This window comes from Cyprinus carpio, chromosome A3 (genome assembly GCF_018340385.1).
Source record: "Cyprinus carpio isolate SPL01 chromosome A3, ASM1834038v1, whole genome shotgun sequence".
Taxonomy (NCBI): Eukaryota; Metazoa; Chordata; class Actinopteri; order Cypriniformes; family Cyprinidae; genus Cyprinus; species Cyprinus carpio.
In genome coordinates, this window is record NC_056574.1 from 26,162,163 (window position 1) to 26,185,141 (window position 22,979).

General features: G+C 37.2%; 1 protein-coding gene across 1 annotated transcript in view; it reads right to left on the reverse strand.

Annotated features, from left to right (window-relative positions):
* Positions 1-20,800, reverse strand: part of LOC109051946 (inactive phospholipase C-like protein 2) — a 53,817-nt gene extending 33,017 nt beyond the window's left edge. The window contains exon 1 of the mRNA XM_042726533.1: positions 19,873-20,800. Within this exon, the coding sequence (XP_042582467.1) occupies positions 19,873-20,166 (294 nt within the window). The 5' untranslated portion in view covers positions 20,167-20,800. The remainder of the gene's footprint in view (positions 1-19,872) is intronic.
* Between the last annotated feature and the right edge of the window lie 2,179 nt (positions 20,801-22,979).

Consider the following 22,979-nt stretch of genomic DNA (forward strand, 5'->3'; position numbering starts at 1 on the left):
CAATAGATTCTTGCACACACACATATACACAGTGAAGTACAGCATTAGTCAGAGCTCTCCAGGGAGAGAAGAGGACCTGTTTGTATGTTTCAAAAGGTAAATGGCCATACGTGACTAATAGAAAACTGTGGCTGAGTTGCTTTTAATGATGGTCTTTCAGCTGAGGTGTGTGTCGAGTGGACGGCAGCACTCAGTCTGGGGGAGGAAGGCTGAACGGAATTAGCAAAACCTGCACAAACTTTCCAAAAAGCACCTGCACGTCATTGTCTGCTATTGAATGAAGAGCACAGATGAGTGGAAAACATACTGGAACAATGCACCACTCAACCCAACATACCATGTAGTTTTCAAATAAGCCTGAAGGACTTGAATATCTGGATCAGGTGCATTTAATAATGGTTAAAGCTAAACTGGCCCTCCAGGAACTGATTTTGACACAGAACTGTCTTCTTCTATGGTCAGTTATCTCTGTCACTGTTTCTCTGTCTTGCTGAGCAAGTTAGCTTAAGTCAACACAGCTAACTACTTGAATAACAGCAAATTTTGTTGAACAACACATTTATTTAAGCTAACTCTATCACCCCCCTGAGTACTGGAGTTACTACCAGAGTAATGCAAGAACGTGTTAAGTTTAATTCACTGAACAGTGAACACTCGATGATCTTTTGCTAGTTATCATCGGTGGTTCAAAGGTAAAAGTGTGTTCAGAAATAAAACCTTTAAGATGCCATTCCTGACATTTTCTCTTCAGAGTAAACAGAGTATTTTTTGCCACAGCTTATCTAAAAGAGGGGAGAGAAAAAGAGACAGACAGACAGAAAGAAAGTGAGGGAGATGTTTTTGGGTGATTGTGCGCAGGTGTTGTGTTCTAAATCTTTGTGATGCTGCCAGCCTTCCACTGAACACAAATGTACCTTTTTGCTTTCTCCACACAGTGCAACCTCTTCTCGCTACACCACAGACAAAACTGCCGACAGCTGTGATTGCTCTCAGCCTCTCCCCCTCACACACATCAGCCTCATGCAGTAGAAATAATAATATTTGCTTATATATTTGCCAGAGGTCTTCCTGTCAAGACTCTTGTCGGTTTATAGTTATTTTTAGACAGGCAGGTCCAAGGCTACTACAATACACAAATGCTGCCTTTTGTTTTTTGATCAGACCTCAGGAAACTTCCTGTAAAGATGCAGTCACACTTGTTTGTGGGTGAAACCCAGTCATTTAAATAGAAATCCATGCCACCTGGAGTTTTGCGTGAGGTCAAAAATATTCCCTATGCAGATTTCACTCATGTTCAAGAGGTTGATTATTTTGGTCAGAAGAGAAAAATATATTTTTCATCACTCCCTTAGCCGTTGTATTAGAAGCACTCTCACAGCAACAATAACCAGTTTCTGTAATTTAATACCAAGGTAATATAACAAAGTATAGTTATAAATGTACTTTTTATACACTAGTTGATTCATATCAGGGTGAATCAAGTTTTCATACTTGTTGATGGTACTGACTGAAAAGCAGTTTAACCAATAGAGTGCAGGTATTGTACATGTGTGGGATCTACAGAGAACGGTCAAAACAATGCAAATAAATAGGCCTACACATACATATAATGTATGACGACAGTGCAGAGCATGTCAATAGGAAAAAAAAAAGCCACAAATGTGAAATTTTAGGCTAAAAAGTGGACGTAGCCTATTTACCAAACTCAATTCTACTGTTCTGCAGCTATCAGAATTATTATCAATATCTTGTTGTTGTTGGGTTTTTGTTTTTAGATCTGTTCCACACAAGGTCATCGGTGCATGCACAGCTGTATTGCACATAGAGAGACAAAGGGCCCGCTGTAATGTTCTAAAACTGGGCCTGACAGAAGCTTATTTGAATAGAATAGTAGCATTGATCAATGGCAGGAGGAAATTCTGCACCAATGTTCTGCAACAACCTCCCCTTGTATGTCCTCCAAATGTTTAAGAGACATAGAAGCAAGGTAATAGTGAAAGAGATAAAGAGAATGATTCTGATTAAAGGATGATAAATCAATGTATGAGCCTGTGGGGCTGCTCTGAATAAAACTTTAAATACTCACCCTATTTTTTCTTTCTTCCTTCTTTCATCATTTCATTTCCTTTTCTCCTGTCTATTCTTTCCGTTCCCTTTCCCACCTTCCCTCCTCTTATGCCTTCCTTTTTTTCCCTTCCTTACTTCCATCCTTCCTTTCCTGTCAGGCATAATTACTGTTATCAAACATGAGCAGTTTGTAATCATCAATCTGCCCATCTTTATTATGACACATCTGTCACATGAGCTGTATAGCTGAATTCTGTCAACCTTTTGCAGGCATTAGTTTAGTTTTTGAGCTTGTAAAGGTGTATCTGTGCATTCAGCAGGCTTGACAGAGGATAAAACGTATTTGAACATTAAGATAAAAAAAAGGACTTGGGCATCTGAGATTAGCCAAAGGCGGAAAAGCTTTTAAAAAATGTCCCTCCAGAGGCCACAAACAGTCAATGAATCTAGCCATTTAATGGCGAAGTAATAATAACAGTCCTAATAAGGATGTGTGCCTGGAATAACATTAAAGGAATAATACAGTCTGGTCATGCCAATCCAAAACACAACAAAATAAAAAAAAAAAAAAAAAACATAATCAAAACATAAGTTATTTTTTTTTATTTTTCTACTATAACTACTAGCAAAGTGTTTTTGCCCTAACAAATACCATAACTAAAAAAAAAAAAAAAATGAACAGACATGTCATCTGAATCCCAGAAACTAGGCTATATTGTCAGGACTTTAGATCTGGTGTTCAACAGGACACTTAATCTCTCTATTGGTTCACATCAGATAAGTGCCATCTCAAGGCCTGGAGAAACACACAAATATATATTTATATCATGGCATGAAATTTCCTTTGACTTTTATTGAAATTTTCCTTTGTTTTAAAAAATCTTTTCCACATTTTTTTTTTTTTTAATTTAAACTGACACACAATTATCTATCAAAGTGAGGACATACAGCAAACTTGTACAATTTTATATAAAATTAATTCTAATTACTACAGATTATTCAAACCTCAATAAAATAATGTAATAAAAAAGATCTTCAAATTGAGCACCTTCCCAAGTGTCGCCAAAGTCATTATTAATTTTGGCCAGACTGAAGCTACTGTAAGTAACCCCACACACTCATAACACATCTAACGACTGCAGTACCACACTTAATGACCTCAGGAGTCAGTAACCTCTCTGCTAACTGTGCATGCTGATGCTGACACTGAATTAGATTATAAACCATTCGACATACCCAATTAGCCGGTCAATTGATTGCTGAGCTAATTAACGATCTGAATCATAATACCAGATTAGCTCATAATACCAGTGTAAAGTCAACATATTGTAGTATTCCCTTAATACAGTGTTATACTTGACTTTTAAGTTATCATGAAATGTCATTCATAATCCATATTACTTTGGTAATCTGATGTATTTTCAACCAGAGAAAAAAAAATAGGACAGGACTGGATTTTATTTTATTTATCAGGAACTGATAAAATCAAGCACAAAGCAAATTCATCCCAGATTCAGAGTAAGTTTTGATACAAAAATTATTGACATAGTCAAATGAATTCTGCATTATGATTTTAGGTAACACAGTTCTTCAAACCTTTTGACTTTGTGGCGTTAAACAGGAACAAAAAGAGACTCAATGGAGTCGAGGCCTCATTGTCCTGCTAAATTACCTACTGACAAAAAGAGGCCACGGAGTCAAGTTACACAGGAAATCCGCATCTGAGAAGCTCTCAATCTCATTAAAGTGTTATAGGGTTAGTTCACCCCAAAATGAACATTCTGTCATTAATGACTCACCCTCATGTCATTCCAAACCTGTAAGACTTTGTTCATCTTCAGAACACAAATTAAGATATTTTTGATGAGAGATATGCTGTCAGATTTCCTTCCATAGACTGCCTTTATAACTACAACTTTGACTCTTCAAAAACTTCATAAAGAGATCGGGAAACTAATCCATATAAACCGAGCAGTTTAGTTCAAATTTTCTGAAGAGAATCGATCGCTTGTTATGGACAAACAGATTTAATTTAGGCTTTTACTCACATGTAAACATTGATCAGCGAACAAAACCAGAAGCAGCTGCTACTTATATATTAGATACTATACAAAATTATACAAAATATATATACATGTATTTTTAGTTTTTTTATTTTATAACATGCATTTTCCAGTTTTCACACTATTTGTGTACGCATTTTTCAGGGTGTCAATGATAGCAGCGTTCAGCAGCATTGCCTACTTTCTATTGATCCAGAAACAGTGGCCAGAGGAAGTACAGGAAAGGCGGGTTGCTAGGCAACATGACAATGCCTTTTAAAACATGGTTGACATGGCAAGGTCAAGAACTCCTCCCTCAGACTTTCCCCTTCTTCTCAGTACAAAGACCAAGTGACACAAAACCAGCCTTCACCTGCACACAGCACCCACAGCAATATTTAGATTTTCGTATCACTGAGCAATAGAATCATAGACTGCCAGTTTTATGACACTAATATAAAATGAAATTGAAGGTATATAATTTGGTGTCTTTGAGAACTTTTAAAACTATTATTCGACAACTGGAGGATGAGCCAATGATTTGTACATTTCTAAAGTTTTTAAAGTCGTGTTTGTTTTATGTTTTTACAGGTTTTGTGTTTATGTGAATAAGTCAAATTACAATACAACATTATTCCCAATGATGCCACCCAATATTTAAAAATTGTAATTAAATTCAACCACTAACAACTGTAGAAATACAGCAAAATCCAGTCTTTTTTATAGTATTTCATTTTTTTTCTGCTACAGATTTCAATGTAGCAAATTGCTATCTTATTCAGTTTTGTAGTATGATACTTTTTGAACTTAAGTTCATCAATTAAAAAAAAAAAAAATGCAAATTGGCCTGTAGGTAGAGAAAAAGTATCCACCGTTTAGCCCACGTTGAGTGATAAAATGACCTGAGTATTCAGAAATGGGTTCCAGCGAATATAAAAAAAATGTAAGCTCACTGCAAACTGTTCTACTGAGCTGGTGACCTGAATCAAGAATCAAAATAGTGATGTTTGATTACTTGCAAACCCAAGTGTGCTTGGTCCAAACCCCCTACCAGTTTCTTTTTTGGGTCATGACAATGATTACTAAAGATTCACTGTAACAGAGTAATGAGTCTGTGCACCTTTAACTGTAAAACTTGCACTTGCTTTTGTCTGCTGCAGATGCCTTGCAACTTGCAAGAGGTGCAAAAAATGAAAGCCACTCTCACTGAGAAATGCATTACACTACAGTAAGTCTGACTGTGAGCATACAAAGATGCACATTAGACAATAATCGCTATTGTTTTTATATTCTTGAAAACCCTTTGGCATACTAGTATGCAACTTAAAAATGAAAAATGGCTTGTATCCCAACAGCTCTGTTAAAACTTGCTTCCTGGACTGAAAAACATGAAAGGCTGAAACAGAGCCTAATGACAATAATTCCCAAAGGGAGCCATCATACTGACACAACCATCTACGGCTGACAAGAATATACTGTATGTTATCTGCACATAATGAGACTGTGGCTTAAGGGAAGACCTGAGGCACTGGAATGCGGCACAGACAGGAATCATCTGCCCGGCAGGGAATGGATCTGTTTCTCTGGCCATGTGTGCTCAGTCAGCAGGATAGCAGAGGAATCCTGACCTCATCTGCACTCAGAATCAAACTCAAAAGGGTTTTTATGCATTGCTGGACATTTACAAAGGAAGTTGCACGTACACAAACATTTAAAAATGCATAAAAAGCCCTCATCTCCAGCAATGTAAATGATTTTGAGTGTCTACAAATAAACATCCATGTCTGCATGCATGTTTGAGTCTCTGTGCATGTACTGTATAAGCATCTGCATGTTTCTGCGTGTATGTGTTTATGTTTGTTTTTATCTATACTGTAGCTTTTCAACAGCTGAGTTCCTTACAGACTGAAAGACTATAAAACAGTTTACCAGATCACATTTGATTTCCTGTCTCCTCTGTTACAACTTTCATATCAAATACACGCCCACACAAGCATGGTTGTTTTTCTATCACGGTGGGAAATTTCCCTTGAAACTTACTGTTTTTGTACTGAGCTTCTGATATTTTCTATTGTAAAATCTCAAATCTTGCCCTCACAGAAACTGGATTTTCAGATTTCATTAAGACATTATTTAGTATGTTACTTAACCTGCCATTGCCTTGGGAAAACATTTGGTTCCCACAAGGCCACAACACAGACAAAATGTGACCCTCACATTTATTATTGGCTCTAACTGGAGCCATTGGTACTTTGTTAAGGCTGAATAATTTAAAAGACTGATGTGCTGATATTGGTCTATGCCCTTAGTGAAAGACTCAATCAAACACTATCAAGTCAGTCTGATAGTGACTGGATGCACTTTTTGTAAGTGAGAAAGAAAGAAAGAAAGCTCACAAAAAAATAACACGCTGAAAAATCATTACATGAAGTGGCAAGCCAAACGAGGTCACCCACAAACCTATTGGGTATCTCAGGGCCATCTGGATTGTTGTGGCCAGATTCAATAGAAAACCCATTCAATTTAGCCCGACAACCATTAGACAGCCTGGGCCACATTTCCAAGAGTCAAGGACTCTGAAGGGACAGATTATATGCTGGTAGGAGATGCTTTTACTGCCTGATGACGTAGAGATCGGCAATCTCTAGGGAAATAGTATCTGGAAGAGCAGTGTATTTCACTGCTAATGTTCACAATCACTTACAATTACACACACCCACACATTTATACATACAAATGCTTCTCCTTTAAAAACACTAGATAACTTAATAAGCTGAAATGACATTCTCTATCATGATTTCAGTTTTCAGTAAGAACGAGGCCAGAAACACAATATGCAAATACAAGAACAAAAATATTTTATAAGTGTGAATTAAATTACGCTATGCAAAGAGAGTAAATGATTTTCTGGATTCTGGATTTGATTTATAAATGAGCTGCTAAATGAATCAGTTATATACACTACCATTTGGGTCAGAATGTTTTGAAGTCCTTTCTACTCTTTCTACTCAAAGAAACCTGAAAAGAATATTGCAATTCCCACAAAATGTTGTTGGACCGGATATTAATGTTGGTTTTCAACACTGATAGTCAGAAATTTGAGCACCAGATTGGAATAACAGAATGATTTCTGAAGCATCATATGACACTGAAGACTGGAGTAATGAACAACGCAGGAATAATTTACATTTCAAAATATATTAAAATAGAAAACAGGTCTTTTAATAATATTTCACAACATTACTGTTTTAACTGTATTTTTCATCAAACTAATGAAGCCTTTGAGAGCATTAGAGACTTTAAACTCCAAACTTTTAAATGGTAGTGTAAATATAAGTATGGTTAAAACACTTCTAACAAATCTATTTTTGCTGCAGCTGCTGAACTTTGCTAAATAGCTGTCATCCAGAACAGGCACCGAAAAGAAAATAATGATAAAACTACATTTTTGTTCCCAGTCAACCAGAGGCAACTCTTATCTTTGCAATCTGCAGTAAGTGTGTTTAATGTGTGTATTTGCACTACTGCTTGATAAATGGCTTGCTAATCGGATTTAATCACATGTATCCTCTAATTTAATATCCTTTCCCTTTGATTTCTCTCTCTCTCTTGCAGTTTCCTCGTCTTGTTTCCTTTCCTCTCTCTGTCAGCACACCTCCCTCCACATACAATCGACATCTGTCTACTGGTGAATATTCATTATATACGAACTAAGGAGAAGATTAAACACATGGTCTGTGTGTGTGCACAAGGGGACATTTTGATTACAGGCCACCATTACTCATTTTTTTATTTTCCAGTTCACATTCAGGTTGTTGGGATAAAACTAAAGCCAATTTATAACAAATACAAGTGTGTCTGTGTGTGTGTGCGTGTGTGTGTGTGTGTGTGTGTGTGTGTGTGTGTGTGTGTGTGTGTGTGTGTGTGTGTGTGTGTGTTTGTGTGAGAGAGAAAGACTAGTGAAGCCCTGCCAGTTGTCTGTTCTTCATCTCACATTCTTCACTCTTTCGCTCTCTAAAAGCTATCCAACAGCTTTGCATGTTTCTGAATACTTATGACCAGGCAAATACTTGCAGTTTCTGGGAAAACAAAAATGGTAACGTTACACAGTTTACTAAACTCATACAGATAGTAAATTGGCTGAAATATTAAATAAATGAACCCATAAGGGACTCAGAATGTGTACAAGTTTGTGAATGACGGCATTTCAACTCTAAGGAAATCTGTGTACAGATTTCATGCATGCCTGCTTATGACATTGTTTGAGGTCAAGGAAATTATAAAAAATAAAACATACCCAGTGCACAATCTCTTTCTCTCTCCTGTTATAATATTTACAGTTATTTTCAGCACCCTACTGTTTCTACAAGGGGAGAGGGGGTTCATAAATCTTTTGCTGTTTGGTCCTCAGCTGCTTCTGTCTGACAGAATCATCTACAAACACCCACAAATGTGTGTGTGTGTGTGTGTGTGTGCATCTCCGCAAGGATCTGAATCATTGTTCAGCCCAGAGAGATTACACAATAACAAACACATCTCTGAAACAAACATAAACACACACACAAACACCTACAGTCAGTGTCCTCATCAACAATACCTCAAGTTCTCAACTTTTCCACGTTTTTCACCCAGAAACACAAACAAACAAACACACACACACACACAAGAGATGCTGGGATAAAGGCTGGAATGCAGCTGAGATGCCTCAGGATAACATTCTGCACACACACTCACACACACACACACACATTAAGACGGCTGAAGGGGAATAGGGGAGGTAAGGCTGTTGTGACTCACGCAACAAATGGAGTAAAAAACAGAAAAACAAACTCTTATATTGAGAAATAAAAAGCAGAAAAGCTAATAAAAAATAATTGGGTCATAGGTTAAAATATTACTTCTGTATGGGAGGGGAAATTTGAGTGACTGGTGAATTGAAGGTGAATTGACTGTATTTTGATCTTGCATTTAAGAACAATTACATAAATCTTGAATACTATTAAAAGACTGAAAAATTAAATCTATTAAGACATCCAAATTGTGACTAATGTAGACTTGCTTGAATCCGCTGTGCTTCTCAACATTACACTACGGAGGACAGAAAGCAAAAGACAGTGAGACATTGATGCATGAAGTTGGCAGCACATGCTCAGTCTTTCAGAGGCAGGATGCATCACTGAGGTTAATATGTCTTGCAAATGGAAATAAAAGCACTAATGGAATGATCTTTCTATATGGCCAGTGATTCTGCGGGTTCAGTTGAATTTAACCTCTCAAAAAACACACTAAAATGAACTTTTTAACATTTAACATGTAGATACAATGTTTGACAATTTACATTTAGATCATCATCTAACGCTCACTTGAAGTTAATCTTTAAAACAACTAATAAATTGCTGTTTAATAATCTTTAGCAAATATCAAAATGAATAGTGATTTTTCATACTGTGCAGTGTTGTGGTTCTTAAATTTATTTGTAGCACTGAAAATGACTGGTTTTAGCTTTTAGTGTATTATTATTATTTATTTAGACAAAAAATATACATTTGAATACTGCCCATTTATCAGTTATTGGTAAGGGCCAGAATTTTAAAATCATGCATTCTTACATAAAACTCATACAAAATCAGACATCAGCATTATCTAGTCGAAAATATTCTAAAACAACTGCATGTGGGCTGTAATCTGAATAATTTAACTACGAACAGCACCAAAAGCCAACCAGCATGCATCACTGAGATCTGCACTGTCAGCATGAGAAATGTTCCAGAAACCTGCAGCTGATCTGCTTACAGTATCCTGCCCCTCAGGTAGTGGACTGTGGAGGGGCTCTCAGAGAACTTTTAGGAACTGTTTTGAGATCAGTACTGGCATAGTTTAACTTCAGATTCCAATCCTATATGGAATAATAACACTGCACTGTTGGAGAGAAACACACACACACATACAGGGCTCAGCAAATACCTTAAGAAACAGATTGAATCAACATGACAGCCAAAAACAAGGATGCTATTTCCATTTGCACATGCCCAAATCTTACACACAATGTGTCCACACGCACACAGCATGTGCGCACGTACACAAACACACACTGTATACACCTCCTCCACTTTCATGGCACTAGTTGCCATCATATCAAAGCCATCTGTGTACCAGCAGTACTGGCACCTTGATTAGAGAGAAAGTGGGGATAGAGTTGGCTCTACTATGGCAGCAAAGCACCATGCATATCTGCAGGCCATAATAATACCAAAGACTCATTTACAACTCTTGCACTGTAAAACAAACAACCAAAGCTGACAGGCTTTATAAGGTGTTAAAGGCATTATTTAGCAAGATTTTTACTAGCAATCTAGGAAACTGGCAGTCATCAAGTCCTGGTGTTGTTTTTCGCTAAGTTATCAGTTCACAATAATACTGAGAGAGAGAGAGAGAGAGAGAGAGAGAGAGAGAGAGAAAAATATTATAAATAGGAATTAATTTTTGATCAATTTAATGCATTCTTTCTGAACTGAATTTAATTAAAAAAAATGAAATCAAATAAAAAAATTAAACAGTTGTGCTGCTTAATTTTTTTGTGGAAATCGTGATACTCTTTTTTTAGGATTCTTTGATGAATAGAAAGTTCAAAAGCATTTATTTGGAACAGAAATCTTTTTCAACAACTGTCAGTTCTGTACCGCATCCCTGCTGAATAAAAGTTCAAATTAATTTCTTTAAAACACACACGTGCATATGTAAATAGCACTGTCAATCTTGCAGGACTTTTTTTTCTCATAAAACTTTCAATATTTTGAATTAAAATATTTCCCTGCTCCTGCTTAGGTTTATGTGTATTTGCTTGTCTCTTGGTTGCATGCTGCCTTTTTTCAAGGTGTTTTGAAGTTTGAATCACCTTCAGGTATTGTTTTTTTTTTTTTTAATCTCATAAGTTGTTTACTGCTTTTTTTGACTGGACTGTTTTTGGAAACATTTATATAACAGCAGAACAACCAAGTCTAATGTGATCGTCATACAGCCTGCAAACACAGGGAGGACAGGGAAAATGTATTACTAATAAAACCACATGTAATAAAACATAAAAAGTCTTTATGTCTGCTGTAGTATATCAGGCACACATGCACACACTGTGCCTTATTACTAACATGGGAGCATGCAGTGCTCTCTGTAGCAGAGTGCCAACTACAACATGTAGTAGCACAGACATAAAACAGGGAATGTTCTGAGATCAGTTAACAACCTGGTTCACTATAGATGCTCAGTCTGCATCTGAGCCAGACGCCTGGCTGAGAGGGTTGGCGTACGGTCAAGATTGTGTCTTTGGGATTTTAAAGAGTGTTTGAGTGTCTTTAGGGTGTAGAGCCAAGAGTCTAGAACAGCAAAGATAAACTTACCCTGCAGCTACTGATCTGACTGCAGTCAGAATTCAGCCACATGTGCTGTATGTGTGTATGCATGTTGGCTCATCAGGGTAAATAACTATAGATACTTGCAAGATAGAACACAGTCATATGGGTTTGAAACAAGTAAATGATGACAGCTTTCATCTTTCAGGTTCCAGACTAAAAAAATAACTAGTGAGTTAATTGGCTCTAAACATGAAATATTTAGGAGCCAAATGCCTTTAGTCACCAAATGCAGTGATTCACTTTAAATCAGACATGAGCAAGTTTGAGGCTGTTTTGTAAATCTTTCTGACTTACTAAAAAGTAACTGACTTGTGAACTCCGATTCAAAGCGCTATCTCACAAGCGAGTTTTGTGAATCTTTCTGACTGACTTGTTTAAAAGAACCAGTTCATTAGATTCATTTGTTCAAATCAGGCACCTGCTGTGTTCATGGAATTGGAAAACACTGGCATGAACTCCAAACATTAATGCCACCACACAGGATCATAAGTAGCAATAAGTTATTACATTTTTGTTGCAAATTTTTATTATTTATTTAGTTTTACATTTGCAAAAAAATGTGTTCATAGTCTGAATCCCTGCTTAAATTTTCTGCGTTAATATGACTTCCAAGAACATGAGGGTAAGTAAATGACAGAGGTTCCATTTTTGGGTGAACTATGCCTTTAATCATGGCTTCAGGCTTAAATGACTAAAGAGCAACTGGCTCCGAACATAAAATATTTAGGAGACAAAATCCTTTAGTTGTCAAACAGAATGATTCATTTTGAAACAGACATGACCAAAAAATGATTCACGGTTCTGTAAGGGAGTCAGTTGTAAACTCAGTGACGACTCTGAGCAATTCACTGAATTCACAAGTGAGTTTGTTTTGCAAATCTTTCTGACTGACTCGTTAAAAAGAAGCAGTTTTTCAAATCAGATGCAGTGGTTCACACGATAAGGAATCACTTTTTAACGCCACCTCACGAAATCATCAACAGCAACAAATTATTGCGGAAAATATTTTTTTTGTTGTTGTATTAGCAACCATAGTCTCCCTGCTTTAACATTTAAAAAAATTATATAACTTACAAGAACATGAGGGGTAGTATGGGTAGTAATGTTTCTGTTAAGCAGTGATGTGATTTTCAAAGACCATCTACAATGTAAACGAAGACATAAATAAAACATAGATCTCTACAAGTAGCCTACAGGCAAAGATACATTGATTTCCAATGCATGTGACAACCACAAACACATACAGTGCCGAAACATGACGTGCAATGTGCTGATAACTACTTTCATTTCCTGTTTTCTTTTTGAAAACCAGCCAACTTCCTCCATGCCTCATGCACTCCTCATCCAGGCAAGACTTTATCATGTGACAGAATGACAGGGACAAAATGAGAAAAAATGCAGATGCACTGAGCAGTCAAAGTAAACAAACCAATCAGACGGAACATTAGCTGGGGTTTTAAAGAAAGAGGATAAATCTGCTCCCTTTCTAGGGACTCTCTGTCTGTCGACATGTTTTTCTCACTATTTACTGACTCCTGACTTTCTGCTCTCAAAACTAGATGGATGGATATACTTATGTATGCATGTGTAAGACTGATTAATGATTCACTGGATTTTATACTGAGATTCTCTTATTGAAAAAATAACGCTATAACAACACTTATAACACCGCCAGAGACAATCGTCTTTCTTTATGAGACAATTTGCTGAGCCAGTCAATTTCATCTATTTTTGATAATTGAATGCACTGCTCTACTGACTGATCTGAATCTTTTTGACTGGAATGCATTTGTCAACCAACAGCGATGAAATCCCACTGTCTCCATCTATGTGAAACCCAGTTTTCTCAAGCCCAGTCAGCTGGTTGAGATGACAGATGTGTGGTCGGTACAATAGACTTACAATAGATGTAAACAGTCCCTTTCAGTGAAGTTACTGTGGTAATTTGTAGCATGTGATATACTGAGATTCACACAGAGTATCAGAGTCGATGAAAAGGTGCCACAAACTGGGCCTGCAGCCAACTGCCTTACCTGCTGCCAGGACAGGCTTGGAAAGAGGGAAAAAATGGGTTTCTTGAATTACCTTTCAGTCGTGTATGCATGAAATAAGCGCACAATGATTGGTATGAGTTTACACTGGAGAGAGCAGATATATCTTTTATCTGCCTTACTAAGAAACAAAGATGGGAACACAGATGAGAACAGATAGAAAGCATGCAGGATGGGATGTAAAATAGCTCCGAGTGCTCATGCTGTTAAATTAACCTCCTGAGCAACTTCAAATGGGGCTAAATTACTCTATAAGAACTTCAAAACCATGGCTGCATATACTGTATTACTTTGCATGCTATCCATACTGCCGTAGACAAGATTAGAAAAAAAGTCCTGTGTACTATGTCTTAAATGATAGTATACTGAATATATACCTAAAGTTTATTAAAAGTTTAGTATATTATAATGCATGCATTTCTCTTAATACTGACTGTACATAAAAATGTTATGATGCCTTAAATTCACTTGTACCAATTAAAAATACTGATTTTAGCGTAATTTTTTATTGTATTTAAAAGAAAAAAAGTATTTAATTTAATATTGGCCATAACATGAAAATAATTAGCAGCTTATTGTAATGTCCATAATTTTAAAATCAGTCCATAGTTATCCAAAGGAATATTGAACTTTAAGATAATGAATTTAGTTTGATGCTGATAAGCACTGTATGCTAATACAAATAGCATACAACAAAGAAATGAGCCTGCGGCTTTTTAAGAGAAATACATACTTAGCACAGACTGGTATGTAGTCAACCCTGCTAAAAAGGAAAAATAGCTTAAACCAGCCTACAGTGGTTACTCTGGTCTGGTTTGATGGTTTCAGCAGGGTTCAGTAGCTTGGATAGGCTTTTAGACTAGCTAGACCACCAAAGCCACCTTAGGCTTATTTAAGTGTATTTTTGTCAGCTGAGAAGTGGCTTTATTTTGACATAATGCTAGTTCTCCAGAACAACATCTAAAACACAACAGATGCAAAAGCATTATGAGTGAGTAAAACAGTGTCATTGGAACGCTGTCTCATGCTCTCGCTCTAGCTAGATGAGTATCCGGTTACATCAGCCTTACTGGCTTCTGGGATACTAGACAGAACGTATAGCTTTTGGATGACAGAGCCACTTCCTAAGCGGGGGTTGAGGGGAAACATACTTTGTGGGGGGAGGTGAGAAGAGAAGGAGAGAAAGAAAGAAGGGTCCCATGCAGCAATCTGAAGTTCTATGAACTCCAGAGACCAGTGACCCAGATTTCCAGCATATTCTCATTAGGCATCTATGCGTGTGTCTTCCAAATTTCACTTTCATATGGACTCTTTACCTACAATGACCACGAACAGAGACAGTGTAACAACACGAAAGTCAAACCCCATTATGTGCAGAGCAGACAGGGTGGTACTCTGCACAAATGAGCTTAGCAGAAGCCTGCATGAGGCAGCAGTATCACATGCTGTCACACACGCACACCTCAGCAAGCTTGCTTCAGATTCAGCAGAGCGCGATTTCTCCAACATGCATATTCCTCCAGCCATTCTAATCTCCAAACCTCTAGACGGCCGGCCTGAGCCTTTCTCCCCAGATGAGACCAAAAGCAGAGCTGTCTATGGCCCAAATCCATTACCACACTGAAGAAAATCAATGATGCAACATGGATTTGAGTGGACCGTTTATACCAGCAGTGCATTTATTCTCAGAACTGGAATTTTGTCAAAAGTGTAAATGGAAAAACACAAATAAGTGAAAGCATAATTATAACAAACACACCAGTTATTATCATGAACTAAAACTGTTTAAAACATTTTATTAATTGAAATAAAGCTGAAATAAAAGAAAATAATATAAATATAAATAATACATGAAAAACTTAATGAAAACTAAATGAAAATTAGAAACACTGCCTTGGTAAATGAAATAAAATATGTTGAAGTACTAAAATTACAGGAAATTAATAAAACTAAAACTAAAATTAAACCAGAAATAAAAATAAATTAAAACGAAATAGAAATACTAAAATAACTCTGAAGCACACAATAAAATAAATAGGTAAATAAAAATATAAATAAACAAATAAAATATAGAAGAATTTGATGAGAATTGCTTGAATTCATACTAATGTGATATGATCTGAGTTCGAAACTTCTTTTATCTTGGTAAGTGTGTTGCATTTTGAGATCTCTTCTGAAGCTCTAGAGGAGACACTTTTGAAATTATTAGGGAACTTTTTTTCAAGACAAAAATCTGGAAACGTTACAGCAGCAAAGGTCTCCATTTATTCTTGTCGCTGCCTAGGAGACACAATTGTGGTTTTCCTTCCTATAGTGAGTGTATGTACAGGTACATTATCATACTTCGTCAACAATATAAACTACAGCGCAAAGCCGTTATACACCAATAAGCCAGTCACTTATCAATGTCATAATTAATGTCTGCTCGACACCAACTCAATAAACACTAGCAGTGCGATTTGTAATAATATAATCAGAATATGTCACATTTGTTAGTCCGCCGTGGCCTGACTTCACCTGCTGTTTCCTAATACACAGATGTTGCTACCGGGTCTAGATATTTTTCCATTTGTCAATAACATTTGCTCGGTTTAACAGCATCTGATTTGATTAAACGCTCCTGTGTTCACCCAACCAAATACACAACAACCCACATGCAACCTTCTCCCTTTCACTTTCTCTCTTTCCTGCATACTATTGATAAAAATCACCCACTGCTATTCTCTGGGTGTTGATATAAATTCATAAGCAAGATGGTAAATTGATTACTAACAGAAATGTCATGAACACATGCTTTTTGAGCAGTGATTTAACACAAGCATGGTACATTTGTGACTGACACCTCAGAGATTTGACATAAGAGAAGTTCATCACAACTATAATGATAACAACACAGAAAAACAATATTGTTGGAATCACTATCAGAACTTTTTTTTTCATCTGATAAATGATAAAAACAATGACAACCAATCAGAATTTAAGCGACTTTAAGCATTTAAAGCAGCAGATGACAAAAGGACAGCACCGCTTGTAATAAACAGAACAATACTGTGCATTGGTGTGGACTCTACTACAGTTATCGTAATAGTACTTTGTGTGAACGGGCCTTTAGTCAGGATAACTGCCCTTATAGCAGCCTAATCCCATCTTACTAGTAAGGGCCTAAAAAGACAAGGAGGCCAGACTCTGAGCACAGGTGAGGAGAAGGAAAGCTGAAAAGCTCTCTGGATTGCTTTGGCCCAGGGCAGTTTGACTGGAGGATCTGTTGTAGCAAGTTTAACTAACAGAGTTTCAGCTGAGGATAAGTCGCTGCAAGACGGTCACTTTTTAACAGATCACAAGCTACACGAAAGCGTATTTCATGACACCTGGAAACACTCTCTCCAACCTATAATCATAGATGGAAAATCATCTTCAAATGAAGGACGAAATAGGTCTGATATCAAGAGAATTGCATGATATTCCTGAGCACAACAGCACAGTCAAACCAAGCCCTGTGGCGATTAGACATCTAGTTGATTTCTAATAACTGGGTAATGGAGATTCAACTATATGAAAGCTGATTCACCATATAATGACACTTAGATTCTCTTTATCAGGTGTCTTGAGTAAATACTGAATGTTTGTTTACTTCAAGTCTGCTAAATCTTCTACACAAGCACCACACCAAGTCTACTTTGAGTGCTCAGATGTCGGCACGTTGAACATTTCGCTGGTTTCTCTGTCATACTGGTCCTCTCGTGGGTGCCAAGACACCCACACAGTCACATAGGAATTCAATAACGTGAGGGAATGGGAGAGTAGCATGCTGTTTTGTGTCAGTTGCTAAGCAAAGTGAATCAACCCAATGACAATTTTGACGTTAGGCTCCTGGTTCATCTCAGACAGCAGCACTGACCCACAATGACACAGATGAAAACAGACCCGCATTAAAACGTAAGGGATGACGTAATTTTTTGTATCTTGAGCTGTCCTCAAACTGTCAAAGTCTTTTCTTTTTTCCTCCTTCCATCTCTCCTTTGACTTGAGAACAGTCTTTTGCTTGACAGGACAAGTAATTAGTCGAAGTGCCGTGATTCCTAACAGGGTTGTGCTTTGACAATTAAACCACTTCATCATCTGTTGTTGACTCTGGTGCCAAATGTCAACTGATCAATCGTATAGATTCATTGATTTAAAGCCTTTGGTTTGTGCCGACATCCATTCAATTTCAAACCATTGTGCAGTTCAGACCCTCTGTATACTAAAATAAATAACTTTTCAACTTAAAACACCACTTGACAGCTGTCCTTCCAGCCGTTGACATGCTTAAGGTTTAGCTTAAGTGCAGTGCACTGTCATATAACATCAGTAAAATAATAAAACACATTATTATCCAGGACTGTGACCACGACATGGGGCAAACAGTTACACTGATATACATTTGCACCCCTGATTTCCAACATAATGTTGCCATTCTAATCTAAATGGTTATGACTATGTCCACAAAACTGGTTAGATTCCTACCTACACAGTGTATTTGGTAGAGTGGGGCTAACAATGTAACACACGTTTCATTTTAGCAATTAATTTTACATTTTGGCGAATCAGTGGCTAATTCATATGAATTCATAGAATCTTATATATATTTATTATACACTCTTAAAAATAAAGGTTCTTAAATGGTTCTTTGGCAGGGTGTATGGATCCATGAAGTACCTTTAATATCCAAAGAACCTTTCCATTGCATTAAAGGTTCTATGTAGCACAAAAAGGTTCTTTAGACTATAAAATGGTTCTTCACACTAAACATGTTGAGATCAAGTGAACTAAATTGTCCTGTCGGGTCCAGAACTCATTTTCCAGACTCAATTAATATAAACAGTGCAAATAGTTTGGTGTTGTTTATTAATTAAAAAACAGTAGATCAGCCCTTTTATATCTATTATATATCTATATCTACTCAAAAAATATACATTTCACATGAATGTAACTTATGTTACTTACTAGTACGATTATGTAAGCTAACTTACAAAAGACTTCGCTGATTGAATTATTAGTTTTGAAAAATATGATTGATCGTCGCTGTCAAGTCTAAGTACTCTAGTACTCATGCTCTTCCCTATTAAACACACATATTGAGGTATGATGTATACTGCATTGATGTATACTGTAAATGCAACAAACATTTTAATCATATCTCTTGTCAAATCTCATTACTTCTGGATTTTCTTTTTATTTTCTAAAGTATTTTGTGAACAAACTAAAAAAAAATTTATAGTATGATAAATGTGAGGATATTGATCTGGAATAAATGGGGCCATAAAGAACCATTTCATGAGTGGTTCTTTGTAGAACCTTTGAAAAGGGTCCTTTATGGCACCAAGAATGTTGTTCTTCCTGGCATGTTTTTTTTTTTTTTTTTTATGTGTGTACACATATATTTTTTTCTAAAAGCCATACATTTCCGTACAAATCACCACCTCATAAAATAGTTCTGTTTTCTTATTAGATTTGGTTGGAAAACCGGTTTGACCAATATTTTTAACCAATATTTACTGTTTTTTGTTGTTGTTGTTGTTTTGTTTGTTTGTTTTTTGTTTTTTTTAAATGATCAGTTCTTTAATATCAGAGCTACTGATGAGTGCTGCCTAAAATAGGATCTAACTACGTGTTAATTGTTAAACCACTATTTGCTCAACATGAAAAATAGCATTTAAAAGTAAAACAGCTTAATTATTTTGTTTAACAATACAAAATAAATTAGAAATTAATTGTTAAAAACTTTAAAACTTTTCACAGCCATTTTAAAATATATTTTTTAAGCTTCCACATAACTCAAAATAGTTCTAGTTAAATATAAGTTTGCATAAATATAAATATGGCACAAATAATAAATAAATAATTAAAACTAACTGAAATATTAATAATGTATATTATGTTTTATATGCTGCAGCCTAATAATTATTGATTGCTCAAAATAACCTTGAAAACCTAAACTCTGCGAATCTGTTATTTGATAATTAATCATAACATTCATTTCTATTGGTACTGGTTGTACAAAATATAATAATAATATTATTATTAATAATAATAAGAAGAATGTTGGTCGAGATCTTATTGGGCATAAGATGTTCATGAGATATTCCAAAATGTTCTAGGTAGACATCTCCATTGGTTTTGGAACACGCACGAAACATACTGAAGCAGGAGAGTAATGCTACATAATGTGTTTGCAGAGCAGTGGATGGTTGCATGGGCATTTGCATCGCTGCAGAGCTATGAAAGTCCTCGGTCAATAACAAAGTGATGACACTCACTCACCTTCATAATACCGCAAGGTGGGTTCCCGGTGCCGGTGCACCTCTCTGCAGAACTGTCGCGGTTCCGGGTACAGATCCGCGGGCTGCTGTGGTCCCTGTACCGTCCGTTAGAGTACACCCCCTCGGCCCCGTACACCGGGTGCCCAGCCGCCGACACGTCCAGGTATGTCTGGTAGGTATCGCTGAAGCTCAGCGCCGCCGCCGCCGCCGCCACGTCCCGGGTCGGAGTGGTCGCCTCGGAGACGAGCTCGTACAAGGGTCCCGCCACGGATTCGGAAGCCTGCGGCTCAGCCATCGCGCGCTCTGCTGTTAGCTACGCCAAAAAACTCACCATCGGAGTGAGTGCGCCGTTGATTTTAAGAGCCCAAGGCGAGACAAACAGCCATCGGAGTACCGTGCGTCCAAGTAAAACCGTAAAATCCATGAACGGAGAAGGCACCTCACGTCCTCAGCCAGCCGAGGTGGTGAATAGATTGTGCGGGCGGATAGATTCAAACTCCCCTCTCCTCCCTCCCTCTCACCCCTCGCCGCCACTAGGAGAAAATAAAGCGCACAGATGGCGCTCGTGCCGTGTTATGCCGGTGGGTGTCCGTAACTACCGAGATTATACAGGGTTATGAGGGCCAATTAGCTTCGTTCTGTCGCTTGATCGCCAGACACCCTGTAAGCAGTGGTGGAAGGATTTCCGCTGTCTCGGTGTAGCCTGTACGCGTTCAATCAATTCGGTGCTGTCCCTCCAGCGTCTCTCTCATGCGTGACCGATCAAAGGTGACCGAGGATGGTTGTGACTGGATTAAAGGCACATTTGGAGAGTCAGGTCCTGCCACTTGATTTGCAAACTATCCCATCATACTTAAACTGAACCACACAAAGCCATAAACACGAGCAGATTTCCATAAACATGCAACTCAACTACTTCCAGGCTGCCTGGAAAAGAGTGATAAACAAACGCATTGCCTCTGCCTGTGGTACACGCAAGTACACCATGAAATTATCCAGTAATTGCCCCTTTTAAAGAGGCAGCCATAAATGTTTTGGCTTACAAATAAATGCCTAATTGCCTAGGAAAATAAAGAACTACATAAAGTATAAAATAACTGTAATTATACAACTAAAAAGGTATTACAGCCTTGTAAAGTCAAAGGCAATTTAAAGTTTCAGGCAAGTAAACAGGAAAATTGTATTGCACTTTCAAAGTTCAGGCGATTTAATGGCTCTCAGCTATAATTAACTTTATTTATTAAACAAATAAATCTCAGATTTTTCTCCTAAGTTTTTTTTATAGTTGTTTATAATACATTTATGTATAATATTTATACATAATTATAATTATTATATAAAATTAATAGGTGTATGTCTATTAAATGAGCAATATTACACCCGTAGACGTGAGATATAGCTGTATATTGGCACGGCTGTGATTTGGCCATAGGAACGAGGCCGCAAGTAATCACAGCGTGCCTCCTGGATCAACTCGATGTGTTCTTGTAAGAAAAATATCCATATTCAAAACATAATAATCACTTTAATCTAGCTTGTGCCAACAGTTGTACACATAAGCAGCTCCGGGAGCATGACGTATGGGGTCAGCATTGCGCATGCGCCAGTGAGTCTCGTGAAAACCAACATTTGTTTACAGGATCAAAAGAAGCAAAGTTTCCTTAGTTTAGCAAAGGAAAACCAGTCTCCTCTTGGCTTATATGGAAATCCTCCGTCATTCTTCTTTACAAATCCTCATTTTGTACTTCTAATTAGTGACTGTTGTTTTGTTTTGATCTCTCCGCTGTGTTTCCGTGTCCATCACTTCTGATCGGCGCTTGCGCAAAGCTGACCTCATACGCAATTTCCCCGGAACTGCTTCCGGTTACAACAGTGAGCCCAAGCTAGATTCAAGTGATTATTACATTTTGAATATGAATATTTTTCTTACAAAAACCCCCCCGGAGACGTGTGAGACACTTTTTTTATGGAAGGGCGCTTTTTATTTCACGTCTTTTGGATTGAAGCAATGCAACACCCGCTGACTGCAACAATAAACTGGATTCATCTGAAAGAAGAAAGTAATATACACCTAGGATGCCTTGGGGGTGAGTAAAACGCAGCCTAAATTTCATTTTTGGGTGAACTAAGCCTTTAAGAGTGATTTCCGAAGACAGCGCTGCTCAGTTACAAGCTGTTATTAAAAGCAAAGCCACTACAAGGCAAGCTTGCAACCTTTAGCCAAAAAAGCGTAACGGCTAATGCTAACACTTCCGGTTTGCCAGTACATAGGAAAAGAGACCAGAGGACATGTTCTTTTAAAGGATGTCAATGGAGGAGAGGCTTCACTACGCTGAATAAACAGCTTTTTTTAGAGGAAATAACTTATCATTTAATGAATCGACAGCCCATCAGCTAATCTCCAACTGCAACATGTTTTACACTAAGCAATACTTTTGGATTGGACTATTTTTAGAGTTTACACTGAGAAAAAAAATGCTGTTTTATGAGAGAAGTCACTGTCTTTTTGCGACAGGTGGGATACAGCTTACGCCATTTATCATTAATTCCAATGGTATCCATAAACAGTGACTGAGTGTCACACAACTTGGAGTGAAATTCAATGACGTCAAGGCTGTAATGTGATTGGTTATTAAGGCACACCTAATCCAAGTTGACCATTACGCTTTCTCCAATAGTACGTAATACAGACCCTTGTATCTCCCTATATTAAGACAGTCTCTGATTAAAAGTAAAAATTACTTCTGTTTCAGTCTCTTTCAATATAAAAGGCTTCATCGCTGATTTGTAAAAAAGTCTCTTGTCGTCATCTAGTGGTGGAAAAATGTAACTAAAATCATGATCACAAACACACACTTTCCCAATACTAAATGTTATTATGTATATAAAATATTATTTATTGAATAATAAACAACAGCGATCATAAAAGTTGCTAGACAATTGAGTCAAATGTACAAAGTCAGTGCTCTGATATTCAGCATTACAGTTACATAAAATATAACGTGATGAGAACGTACAAACGGTGAAACGTTTGGAGGAGTTCTGTTATCACTCTACTATTGCACTCTTATCAGCCAGTCAGATTAGAGGACCAGAAAGAACTGTGGT